This window comes from Corvus cornix, chromosome 1, assembly GCF_000738735.6.
Source record: "Corvus cornix cornix isolate S_Up_H32 chromosome 1, ASM73873v5, whole genome shotgun sequence".
NCBI classification, from domain to species: Eukaryota; Metazoa; Chordata; class Aves; order Passeriformes; family Corvidae; genus Corvus; species Corvus cornix.
In genome coordinates this window covers 31,347,317-31,360,412 of record NC_046332.1, presented here as the reverse complement: position 1 = coordinate 31,360,412, position 13,096 = coordinate 31,347,317, and the positions used below count along the sequence as shown (strand labels likewise).

The 13,096-nt window shown below is 43.1% G+C and overlaps 1 protein-coding gene across 12 annotated transcripts in view; it reads left to right on the top strand.

Annotated features, from left to right (window-relative positions):
- The window catches only part of TENM4 (teneurin transmembrane protein 4), a 1,362,823-nt gene extending 1,350,646 nt beyond the window's left edge, over positions 1 to 12,177 (top strand). For all 12 annotated transcript variants that reach the window (XM_039562133.1, XM_039562144.1, XM_039562174.1 and 9 more), the window contains 2 exons: positions 2,396 to 2,538; positions 10,470 to 12,177. In XM_039562133.1, coding sequence (XP_039418067.1) covers positions 2,396 to 2,538; positions 10,470 to 11,228 — 902 coding nt within the window. In that variant the 3' untranslated portion in view covers positions 11,229 to 12,177. The remainder of the gene's footprint in view (positions 1 to 2,395; positions 2,539 to 10,469) is intronic.
- Positions 12,178 to 13,096: the final 919 nt, after the last annotated feature.

Below are 13,096 nucleotides of genomic sequence, written 5' to 3'. Positions count from 1 at the left end.
AGGGAGAGCAGGAGAGAAGCAGGTATTTATGTTTTGAGAGGCCCATTGTTAAACATGAATATTTTAGTGATTGTACACTTCATGGCACAGAGCTTTGCTGCCAGCTTCAGCAATCCTGATGGATTGAACTGACATTTCCATTACATGTGTCTGCATTAAGCACTCTTTTTCTTTGCCCTCAAATGAATTTACTGTGAAATGTGTTGGCAGGGTTACTGTAGCTGAAAAAAACCTCTGTGATGTGAAATGTGCTTTTCTGTCAAAAAAGTTGTCACTGCCTCCTGGCAAATTAGTATTTTCCCCTCTGTTTCTCAGCTCCACACCTTCCTCCCATGGTTTTGGGTTGTTTGTTTTGGTTTGGGTTTTTTTTTGTTGTTGTTGTTTTGGGTATTCCAACACACCTCTTCCCAAAAAGAATAAACTCCTGTTTGCAAATGTTTTGGAAGTCGGTTTTCTGAGAAGTATAAAAAACCCCCCTGTCTTGGATATTTCCAGACGTGTTACATATTTTTCAGCAGTTCAGCATCCATGCTCTGTATTCTTTTTAGCATTTTTGAAATGCTTGGGAAATGGTTCCTGCACCAATGCTGCCCTTCACTGTTTTACTTTGTTCCCCTGACCACCTGGTCCACAATATGTACATCAAAAGTTCTTCATTTGAGATAAGAAGGATTTGGAAGCAGGCTGGCTTAGCACTAGGCAACAAAATAATCAAATGAGCCTTTTCATTTCTTTCATACCCCCCCAACCTCTCTGTTTCAAAGACACTCCAAAAACAATCTGTACATTGAGTGAACAGAAGTGTTTTTATTACAGAAGTCCTCCCTCTTCCACATGGATTGTCGCAAGGGCTTTTTGGACATCTGCCCAATCGCAACATTTTGGCCTGCAGGAAAACAAGCAACAGATAGTGTGTTTGTTTGGCTCCTGATTCTGCAGTCATCTGGAACGGCGTTATTTGCCACTTGCATCCATAATTTCTTTTCCAACCAGTTTTTCAAAACATTCATTTAGGCTCATGGGAATAGAGAAAAAAATATTTAAAGATGCATATTTGATTATTTAAATTTTTTTCCATCTTCAGATTGTTTCAACAATGTTTATTGAGTTTAGCAAAATGAAAATCAAGCCTTTGCACTTCCAGCTTGAAGCAGAGCAATCACCAACAAAATTCCAGTTACATCCACTTAAGACTCCTGGGAGCTGATATTAGTTAAACTTTACCTTCATACCTTTCTTTTCCTTGCAATTGCTATTTGTGTGCCAAATGCACACCATATTGCTCAGGGACTGTAGCAGGTGTGTCCTCTGGAGCTGAGTGAAGGCAAGCAAGGTGTGCTTATCAAATGCTCTGAAGTTAACAGGGGAAGTGATGCTAATCCCAAGCAGATCTAGGAGTTACCCAACCTCATCATTTCCTCCAGCAGATTAACTTTCAGCTGCTATTCCTAATAGCTGTGCAATCAAAAAATCAAGGAAGACTTTGTAATCTACTGGCAAGTAAATACAGACAGGAATGATGTCCCAAATGGCTCATTTTCCATCATGCTGCCTTTAGTTCCAGTGGACCCTCTTTTGCATAAGACAGTAATTTATCACTGGTAGACAGTTTTCTCACCATCCATGGATATTTTTAAGGGGTTTGTAAAAAGTACCCAAGCAAAGTATCTGTCTTGTATCTGTTAACTTATTTTCACTTTAATGTACCTTGCAGGTAGTATGAAGGCTGACTGTAAATGTCGCTATAAAAGATGATGTGACTTTACACTGGTTTAATACTCTAACTACAGCTTCTTACGAAAGATGCCAGGAAACTCTGGACTGAGGTGGAAATGCCATGGAAAAAGCTTCTTCCATGAGCACCTGCTAAATGCCTGTGCTGTCCATCCTGGATGTCCTGGTATTCTGGCTCATAGCTCTAAATTTAGTCAGCCTGCAGGCCCTTTGAAAGTCCTCAGGGAGAGAAGTATTGTGGCTGAGGTGTTCCGAGCTGACTGTAGGACCGGATAACACTTCCCAATTTGCTGGAGCATCTCAGCCTCCAACTGTGTTGCTGTTCTTGCACTTGTGCACACTCAAACAGTGCTTGGTTTCTGCTGATGAAGGGCAGACATGAAGTCGGCTTTGATTTGGGCCATTTGTTCACTGCCAGAGTTTCTGTTTCAGAGCTGGGAAAGTGCAGAATTTGGCTCTGGCTCAAGGTGGAAAGCCCACATTTTGGCCATGGCTCTTTCAAAGACCATTAAGATTTCTGCTCTTCACACAACGTGGGCACTCATCATTTTGTCCAGACTGCTACAGTGCCAGTCACCATGGGGTCCTCCTCTGGGCCTTCTCCTGGGCAATCCTGCTTGAGAGATCAGATAATCTTATTTATGTTTCTCTTCCCTTCCAGATGTCAACAGTTGGCTGCTCACCTTCGGGTTCCAGCTGCACAATGTCATCCCAGGCTACCCCAAGCCAGACATGGATGCAATGGAGCCATCCTATGAGCTAATCCACACACAGATGAAAACCCAAGAATGGGACAATAGCAAGGTGATCCATGTAACTCCGTACTGTATCTCATGCCCTTATCAGCAAACTATCCATTTGCAATGTTGATTGGAAAACCTCTACCAGCATGTTGTGGGATTAAGAGTGAGTCTGACCCCATTCCGGTATTGAAATCTGAATGAATAATCTCATCTTAAGTTCCCTACTGCCATAGTGCTTTTTCCTGTGATATTTTGTGGTGGTTGCTCAATGAAAGGGCTCGTTACTGTTTCTTTCTCCCACAAGAGACCCTGTTATCACATATTGCAGGCTAAATTCGAGGCCTTTGCACTCAGGATTCTTAGAAATTAAAACAAAAAAACCAAATCTTGATACAGAATAAGTTTATAAAGATTTTTTTTTGTTCTAGAAACTTATTCAATCTGGTTTAAAATGTCTTAAACAAGAAGTCCCTCTACTTCCATAGGAAACTGTTCTGCATTGCAGAGTGTCTTACCAGAAAGAATTTTTAGATGATATTAAACTTCCATTTTACCTGAGTGGGTTTAATCCCATGTAACTGTGTCCTGCTTTCAAAAACAGGTGTGCATCCCAAGCCATTTTGGTAGATGCTGGTGCAAAATTCAGTGATAAAGTTGGCAAGAAAAAATCTTTTGCAGCCCAATCATTTCCCCATCTTCCTGCTGGGAATTACTCAGCTGAAAGATGGAGGCAGCACTGTTAAAGGTTAGAACACGGGGTCAGGATTTGAGAGCCCTGGGTTAACTCCCATCCCTACTGTTTATCAGTGTATGACCTTGAAAAAGTCACTTACCTCTCAGGATTCTCTTTCATCTCGTAGACTGATTGTATTCTGGAGTGGCTTTCATCTGTTTAGTACAAATCCTCTTTAGTCTGAACTCCCACTTGCTATTGCGGTGTGTTCAAACATTGCAAGAGCAGCGAGGCACCGACGTGCTTGGGGAGATCAGGACATGCTCTCAACATTTTTGCTAATAAAACTATAACAGTAGGCAATTGAATTGATTCCATCTGCCCTCCTAACCTCTCTATCTATGACTTCACTGAAATCTTGATGTCCTGCAGCAAATTCTTGAGGTACACATCTTAAATCAGGAGGTCACATCTCCTGAATGACAAAAAGTACCACTCAGAGGTACAAACAAATTGCTGTAGATTGATAATAGTCGTGTGTCAGTCCATCATTGGTACTCAGCCTCATAACCATGGTGAAGACAAGTTAAAATGAACCAGCTTCAACAGGAAATTTATATGAAGTGTCACTTAATAATGCAGGGGGAACTAAAAAAACTCTGCCTTTTGCTACCATGACTGAATTGATGCCTGAAAACTATTACAGTGCAGTGACTCAGTTGTGTTTTGGAGCTCAGAGACTCCCTTTTTGTTTCTTATTTCCTTGGATTAAACAATAAGGTGCTAATAAAACAACAACAGAAGTTATTTCTGTAATGAGAGAGAGCCTCAGGATTTTTCTTACTCTCTGATGTGACACGGTCTCCCTGGGCAAAGTTGTACAGGAGTAGACAAACAGGAAAGGCTCATCCAAAGACTGCACAGAAGACCATCTCTGTATTGTTATGTGCAGTAGATAATAACTGTCACAGAACCACCACAGAAATTGTTATTATTATGGGTAGTGTTATTATATTATTATTTTGTCATTAGTTCATGTAGTGGGTTTCATTATGTGTATTATAGTGTGTATATATATATATAACTTTTTTATGTGTATTAATAATAGTATCATTATTTGACTTATTGAATAGCCAAGTAACTTGAGTGACAGCTTGAGGTGAAGACTGACCCTTGCTCATACAGGCAGATAAGCTGGAAATAAAATCAAGGAGCACCCTCCTTTCCATCTACCCATTTTAGGTGAATCTGCCTGAATGAGCAATCAGAAGAAAAGAAAATCTCCATGTCCCTCACAGGTTTTTAAAGCCAGAAGCTGCAGTGAGGGCTGTGCAGGGACCTGCTTGTTAAAGAAGGGCTTTATACAGCTGTCATGCTTCCAGATGAGTCACTTTGCACTCAGATGTTGAAAGTGGAATTTAACCATTGCAGGCTGTTTCATATTTTCCCCCTGTGTTATGACAGCAACAAAACATGAGCATTTTTATTTCAGTCTACAGTTGCAAGATCATGCTGTGATAGCAAGTGGCTCTTAAATGCTCTAGAGCAGGCTTCCCTTGCTTTCTGTCACACCCAGCATATTGTAGGCACATATTTGCTTACACCAAATTCATTCACATATGATACCTGAATACATGATCCATTTTCTCCTATGCCTATCCATGCATCCAACACTGATGTTTCACATAAAGTTCTGTTCACTTTCAACCCTTGCAGGCATCGATACATGCTCCCAGACCCAGTCCAGCCCTCCTTCCCACTGGTTGTCTCTGTATTTATTGATGAAGCAGGTAGAAGAAAATAAAAACTTCTGAAAATTTCACATAGGAAATGACAAAATTAAACCAAGGTAAAATGGAAGCATAGGAAACATTTTCAGGTAATAAGACTGATCAAACTGTAAAATGGTCTTGCAGAGCATACAGAGTAAGCTCTACATCTTTTGTCATTTAAAAGTAGCCTGGACAAGGCATTCATCACTGAATGATATACCACAACTTTGTCATCTCCATGTCTTCTGATCCCTAGTTTCTCTGGGTCACATACCTCCTTGTGATAGACCAAAGTATATTTGAGCTACTCCACTGGCTTTGCTGATCAAAGCTATGGCCCAGCAGACCGAGTCTGTTCTTTTATCAGAGGAACAACTAACAGGAAGGAGCACAAGGGCAAAGCAGATAATGCCCATAAATGGCTGCTTCATCTCTCTTCAGAGTGCATAACCAGAGGGCCCTAGCATCTCCTTCCAAAACATTTTTGGTATTTGCCTTGCAGGTCTGGAAGATGGGAGAGATAATTCTGACTTTGAGCATCCACCACCTCAAAAACAGCCAGCATGTCATAAACCTTGCACTAACCCCCTGAAGCTCTGAAGTGACATTTAAAATCCAATACTCCCATTGTGCAGCACTTCTCCCCCTCTCCTCCCCACAACTGCGACGCTGTCACTAAATTGTTTGTTGAACAAGTTCAGTGTTATTGGCCACTGGGGGACTCTGGGTCACCTCTGGCATATTGTGAAACTGCTGCACCTGAATCCAATTTCTCTTCTGGTTTTTTGTTGGTTTTTTTTTTTTTCCCTTCCTTTTTGTCTTGTTGAGCTGTCAGGTAATTGTTGGAGCCAGAACAACTCTATTTCCAGGGAGGAGTGTTTCGGAGTCAGCACCTGTATCATTATCTACATCCTGTTATACCTACCCTTCTCTCCATCCCATGGGCACTGTCTTCAGGAAGGGTCCTGTAGCAGAGCCTGTTACAGGCTTTGCTGGAGGAGTAGTTTTTGGAGTCCCCTCTGGAGCAGCATTTTGGAGGCAAGGGCTGCTCTGGGACGCTCAGCCAGGAAGTGAGCTCTAGGTCTATGCTTTCTGGCAGAGCTTCTTCCAAGGACAGTCTGTTTGAGAGACAGGCTCTGCCAGTGTTCATCATTCAGGGAAGGCATCCTGACATTGCAGGTGCTTTGGCCTGTGCTTGGACCATCACGCTGTCTGCATGTCTGTCCATCAGCCCCCAGTTATGTTTCACAAATGTAGTGGTCAGTTTTCAAAGGATCTAATGCAGGGAAAGGAGCTGAGGTCTCAAAGACATTAAGCTCTTAAGGCTTTATGAAAATAAATGAGCAATATGAAAAGTCATGAGCAAGAGAAGGAGGCAAATCCTCTCACTTCTCCACACTTGAAATCTGCTTCATGAACTCAACTTCGTTATCCCCCTACATCCGTGTACAGTGGTGGGGTGGAGGAGAGACTTCTCCTCTAAGCCCCTGAGTTAGTGCTCCTGTTTGGCTCATTCCCAGCCAGGCAGCATCCAGAGCACTGGCCTTGCTGGCTCATGGCTCACCTCTGCTGCCCCACACATGGCCTCTTGGCCAACCCACCTGCAGTGCGGAGACTTGTCTCCAGGTGATGGTCACGTGGAAGGAGGGTCACGTAGGGAGGAGGCTGATGGCTGAACAATGGCTTTGTTAGCAAAGAGCGAGAGGGAAAATTAAAAGGGAGCTTATAAAAAAGAGGGAGAACAATTTTTTACACTGGTAAATAGGGATAGGTCAAGGGGAACAGTTTTAAATTCAAACGGTAGAGATACAGATTAGATGTTAGGAAGAAATTGTATACCCAGCGAGTAGTGAGGCACTGGAACAGGTTGCCCAGACAAAATGTGGATACCCCATCCCTGGGATTGTTCAAGGCCAGGTTGGATGGGGCTTTGGGAAGCCTGGTCTAGTGAGTGGCATCCCTGCCCATGGTGGGTGGGTGGGTTAGAAGATCATCTTTTAGGTCCCTTACAGACCAAGCCTTTCTGTGATTCTATGATAAATAGGAAGGAGTTAAAAATGAATCATGTATCAGAGAAAACCATAACTTCCAAACCTTCTGGAGAAAGTAGCTTTCTGCGTTGTAAGCCATATGGTGTAAGAGAAACACCTATCTGTCTATAATGGCACAAGGATAGAAAGAAACTTGGAAACATGTTCACGTATTTCACATCTTGGATCCTTGATGGGAAATTAAAGCTTTCAGTCTCACACTGGAAGGCGGTATTTAAAAACAACAGATGATAGGATCTGGTGATGGTATTTCAAATCCTCAAGAGGTGCTGGCAAAATGCAAGAGGCTATTCAGAGATCCTGGTAATGTGCTGCTCTCCTGAGCTTTGTGCAGCAGAGAACAAATGATGAAGGTCGTTCTCTTCTCTCCAAAGGGTTGTTACTAGATAAAGTGAAATGTCACCTAAGGACATCTGATTAAAAAAGACTGTGAGGAAAAATAAACCCAGCATATTTTTCACTCACATCGAGCAACAAATATTGAAATAAAATAGCAATGAATTCCCTTCTTTCTTCTATAAAACTGGTTTATAGGTGCCTTGGTTTACAGTTACTAAAAGCAGCAGCATTTTTGAGAGAATAGCACATGCTACTGCAGCTTTGGATGGAAATTTTCTGTTTCTTTTCTTTTCCAGTTCATTGAAATGAGTTCTAAGATTAAACAGAAATGGTAATTTCAAAGTCAGGGATACACTGCCTCTTTGAACTAGTATAATCTGTTTGCCTCCACCCTCTTTATATTCACAGCACAGCATACACACTGGCTGTGCTCTGGTTTCCTTGAATTTGTTGGCTGGGGGTGTTTTTCTGTTAGATGTGTTTGCTTTTCCTTTTAAAAGAGTGCTGTTCCCAAATACACTCTTTTATCAAAGAAGTGCACTCAAAAAGTCATTTCAAAGTCATCCTGGTCTTGTTTTCAAGGTAACAAGAGATGCATTTAGTTATTGAAATAGTTGATAGCTAATACTTTGAGCAACCTGGTGCAGTGGAAGGTGTCCCTGCCTGCGGCAGAAGGTTTGGAACTAAATGATCTTTAAGGTGCCTTCCAACCCAAACCAGTCTGTGATTCTAAGTGATGGTGAATGTTCAGCATTACAGCTTTGCACATCTCATTTCCTACTTCCCTATGTGAAAAAAAGATGGGGAGAGCCCAGAAGTAACCAGTCCTCAATAGAAAACCCTTTGGTTCCGCTTTTGTTCTTGATTAAGGCACCTAAAGGTAGGTATTTGCCTGTGAATTTAGTATCTGGTGATGTCCAGATCCACTGGTTTGTTGTGGCAACCTAATTTGGAGGCACTCATAGAGGCTCTTTACCTAATAATGTGCTCGTAATTGAAAACACACTGGAGTTCCTGCAGCTCATCAGGAATAAGGTGATGGAGACAAAATTGAAGGGGAACAGGGGCAATTTCTGATCGGTGTGATTTGCCCGTGCCCAGTACTGCCTGACCTCCCCAAGCTCCCTTCCCCAAAGTGATAATCAGAGAGAGGATGGTGAAATTAATTCCAGAGACTCTTTTCACTCACCTGCTGGTCAACAAGGTGGTGTATCTATAGATGGTGATACATAAGTGATCACAGGACATAGCAATATAGCACAGAAGAACTGATTTACATCCTTGAGTGAGCAGTGATTTGGTGTGAGTGCTGAGAGGTGCCTTTTCCCATCACTGGTTAATGTTACTGAGGCACGTTGGAGGGCAACGTGACATACGAAGTGGTAAAGGGACCACCTAACGTCAACCCCTACGAGATACATCTGAGAAGAACTCTCCATTTAAACCTCTTTGAAGAGGAAATAGCTAATTACCAAGGCCGTGCAGTGTGCACTTGTTTAGAGCAGTAAGTGTTTCATGGAGCCTGGAAGCCTAATTGTTCCATGTCCATCATCGCTGACGTCTACATTAATTACGTCCATTTTTTGCATAATTAGAGCACTTGTGCAATTGGCAGAGAAGCTGGGCTCAGCTCCCTATCAGTCTGTTAATTATCTTGCTCTCTGGGTGGTGTGTGAGATGCCCCACAGGCAGGATGGAGAAAACCAGAAAGAGCTCCTTTTTCACAGGAGAACTGGTTCCTGCTCCACCTGCTATGCTGTCAATCAAAAAGGGAAAAGGAGAAGGTACACCAGCCTGCTCAGCACTTTGAATAAAAGTAATTTCTGGAAATTTTAGTGTTTTACAGCCCAAAATGTGCTCTTGAAGTTGTGTTCCTCTACTCCCTTACAGTTTTCTCTTTTATCAGTCAAAACTGCTCATAACTTCTGAGCAAGTTGCAATGCTCAATCCTTTATTTTATGGTTTTTTATACCATACGAATCCTTCCTGGAAATGGCCACCATGGAAATGAGGGTTTATTTCACTTCCCTCGCCACGTTACAAGTCTTGTTTGAGAGGGCCACACTAAAATGCCTGCATCATCTGAATAGTCTTCTTGCCCCCAGGATGTGAGCCTTTAGGTCATGGACAGCTTAAGGCAATATACTTCATGGGTGTTAAATTTCCTCAAAATAATTGGAATGGAGATAACTTTGTAGCTTATATTTAATCCTGGGTGTCATTACATTATTGAACTGAGCTGTTGGCACTGCCAGGAGAGCTTTGTCATAGAATCCTCTTGCTTTTGTGAAATTTGAGCAAATAATTGTTCACAAACAGGAGTCTGTAAGAAGCCAGTGTTGCCATGAATTGATGAGAGCATTTCCAGAGCATTTTGCAGTAATGATGAGCTGCTGACTCGGTGTGTGCTTGCTCCATTATACACTAACAGCAGAAGTGACTTTGTATTGCACCTGACTGCAAATGATCTGGGCTGTTGTCTCTCAGCAGTTTTGCTTCAATACAAGCCCAAACTTGAGTATCAGGTGTGGTTGGCCTTAACTCAGGGAGCCTACAAATTGTAGAGGATTTGCAGGAAATGGGTTTTGGATTTAATGCCTTCCTTGAGTTTTGAACAACCTGCTTTGGCCAGGCTGAAATGGAATACAGAGGGGTTATTGCCACTTTGAGGGTCATGCAGGTCATGCAGGGCCTTTGAAGGCAGCACAAGGAGTTATAAAGTGGAGTTAAAATAGAAGAAACTTTTACAAATATTTCCACACTTCACAGAAAATCTGAAACATTTGGTAAAGCACCATGGCCCCAAGATGAATTGTTTCTTACATGCAGAACACTGAAATACAACCTAAAAATATGTGTCCAAATTCAACTCTCACACCATTGAGGCAAAAAATCATTTTCTTCCTCTACATCGTTCAGTCTATGAGATTAAATACAGTTCAGTTTACAGAAACAATCAGCATTAGGGGTACAACACATCTCTTTCATGAAAAATAATTAAAATTCTGAAAAGATGTGATAAAGGGAAAAAAAATAATGGCGCTCCTCACTACATGTTTCCAGTATGTTTTCTTGCTCTCCGCCATCCTAAAAATAGCTTTGGGTCATCAGGTTTCTCTTTCTAATATGTCTTTCTCTTCGTTCTCTCCCTGCTCAGTCCATTTTGGGGGTCCAATGTGAAGTGCAGAAGCAGCTGAAGGCCTTTGTCACCCTGGAGCGCTTTGAGCAAATCTACAGTTCCAGCATCGCTGGGTGCCAGCACGTCAAGAAGAACAAGAACTTTGCTTCTGGAGGCTCCATCTTTGGCAAGGGCGTAAAGTTCGCCATGAAGGACGGGCGCGTGGCCACTGACATCATCAGCGTGGCTAATGAGGATGGCCGGAGGATCGCGGCCATCCTGAACAATGCCCACTACCTGGAGAACTTGCACTTCACCATTGACGGGGTGGACACACACTATTTCATTAAGCAGGGGCCGTCGGAGGGCGACCTGTCCATCCTAGGCCTCAGCGGCGGGCGGAGGACCCTGGAGAACGGCGTGAATGTGACAGTGTCCCAGATCAACACAGTGCTGAGTGGGAGGACTAGACGCTACACGGACATCCAGCTCCAGTACGGCGCATTGTGTCTAAACACGCGCTACGGGACCACCTTGGATGAGGAGAAGGCACGCGTTCTGGAGCTGGCCCGGCAGCGCGCTGTCACCCAAGCTTGGTCCCGGGAACAGCAGAGACTGCGGGATGGGGAGGAGGGTATTCGCTCGTGGACAGAAGGGGAGAAGCAACAAGTGCTAAACACAGGCCGGGTACAGGGCTACGATGGCTATTTTGTGATCTCAGTGGAGCAGTACCCTGAACTCTCAGACAGCGCCAACAACATCCACTTCATGAGACAGAGCGAAATGGGCAGAAGGTGACAGAGAGGGTCAATGCGGTGACTTCTTGCCAAAGACAGCTACTCTTTTGTGGCCACTTACCTGACTGTGTTGTACTCAATCCTTTTTCTAAACTGAACAAGGTGGGGGGGGAGGAAAATAGCAAGAAAAGGAATAATACAGTTGCACTGTAACTCATGCAACATACTTTTTCCCTCTTTAATTTGGCCTTCACGTGTTTTTTGCAATGAACAGAAGGTATGTTTTGCCGTAGTGTGATCACAGTGAAATTTATTGTCTCCTGTCCTTTTTTCTGGGTTTTGTTTTGTTTTGTTTTTTTGTTCTTTTCCCCCCTCTTTGTGAGGAATTTGAAGTGGGGAGTCATCAACGTATGTCCTTAGGTGTAAGTGCGAAATGGGTGTCTGTGCTAACTTGTGTCATCCTAACCCTTTCTGACTTGGGGCAGGGGCATAGCCTTCCACCTGGAACAGGGGGAGCCCATGGCGTGCCAGAGACCTCTTCCCAGAAAGAAAGGAGATGGAAGACAACGCTGATTCTGATACTCTGAAAGTGATCGTGCAAATCACGTGCCTCAAAAGAGACCTTACCAGTAGTTTTCACATTTCACTTGGGACATAAAGTGTTTCTTTGGGAGCTCCTGCTGAGCAGAAGTAGATTATAGAGGCAAAGGAGCTGATTATATTACCTTGCAAGATGATTCTCTTCCTTCCTGAACTGGAATAAAAAAAGAAAAAAAAACAGTCTTTTTTCATTATGAGAGTAGATACTTCTTGGGGTTTTTTGTGTGTGCGCAAATCCTGGTTTTAGTTAAATAACCTAGCAAAAGCCAAGAAAAGGGACTCCTGCTCTATTGAGAAAAGCTAAAATAAATTCTCTCTCATACATAGAGCTGTTCTATAGGTGGATTTAATGCACCCATGTTGTACATTTGCTAATGGCATAACTTCATTAAATGTATAGTGTTTCAGTACATGAGGCTACGTGTTTAACAGTCCACTGTGCTGTATCTGATAAAACCAGTTAATTTTTAGGAAGCTGATTTGAATTTAAAAGTAGTTATAGTATCCCAGTGACATACCACTGAAAATTAGAGCCAAACCCTGCTTTTCCTGATTCTGGAGCTTGTATTTATTGGCTGGGAAATGCAGTTTGGAGTAGCATGCTGGCAAGTCGTTTATGACTATGGCAGATAAATGTCTCCTGGGGACTTTGGCAGCAGGGATTTTAAAATGTTTAATAAGTAGCAACAGCTTGTGCGTGGTGGGACAAGAAGGAGAATATTGAAATCAACCCTCTCACTGTTTCTTGCACGAGCTCGAATTTAACGGAGAGCCCAGTTGACTGTTAGCAGTGATGAGGGGGAGGTTGAATGGAAATGCCCACTACAGAGAGGACCAAGTGCTTTAACGAGAAACTGCTGACAAAGTTGCTCGGCATACTAATGTAATTTGTATTCACATAACCTCTGTGCTCTGGTATTTGCAAGAGTCCTTGAAATTCAAGGGAGCAAGGAGATGAGCTCAGCATCCTCTTCCCCGCCCGAAACAGTCCTGTACTGTTCCTGCAGGCAGAAGTGTTACCCCACCTCTCAGCGGAGCTCTGGCTGGAGGTGGCCAACCCTGGTCCCAGATAGGTGTCTCTGTCACACTGACACCTGCACGTATCCTGACTCTAAGAGCTCTCTTGTGTCTCTGGGAACAGCTCAGTCCTGATTTTTCTTTTTTTTATTCCATCCACTTTGGCTTTTCCCAGTTCTGCAGAGAGATAACCTGAGACGTGCAAGTCCATGCCAGGGCTGTTTCCTTACTCGGAGTCCTACAATGCACCTGTGTATTCAGAGGCAGCTCTTCTGCACTCATGCCACCACCACTGCCATCCTCCAGCACAGA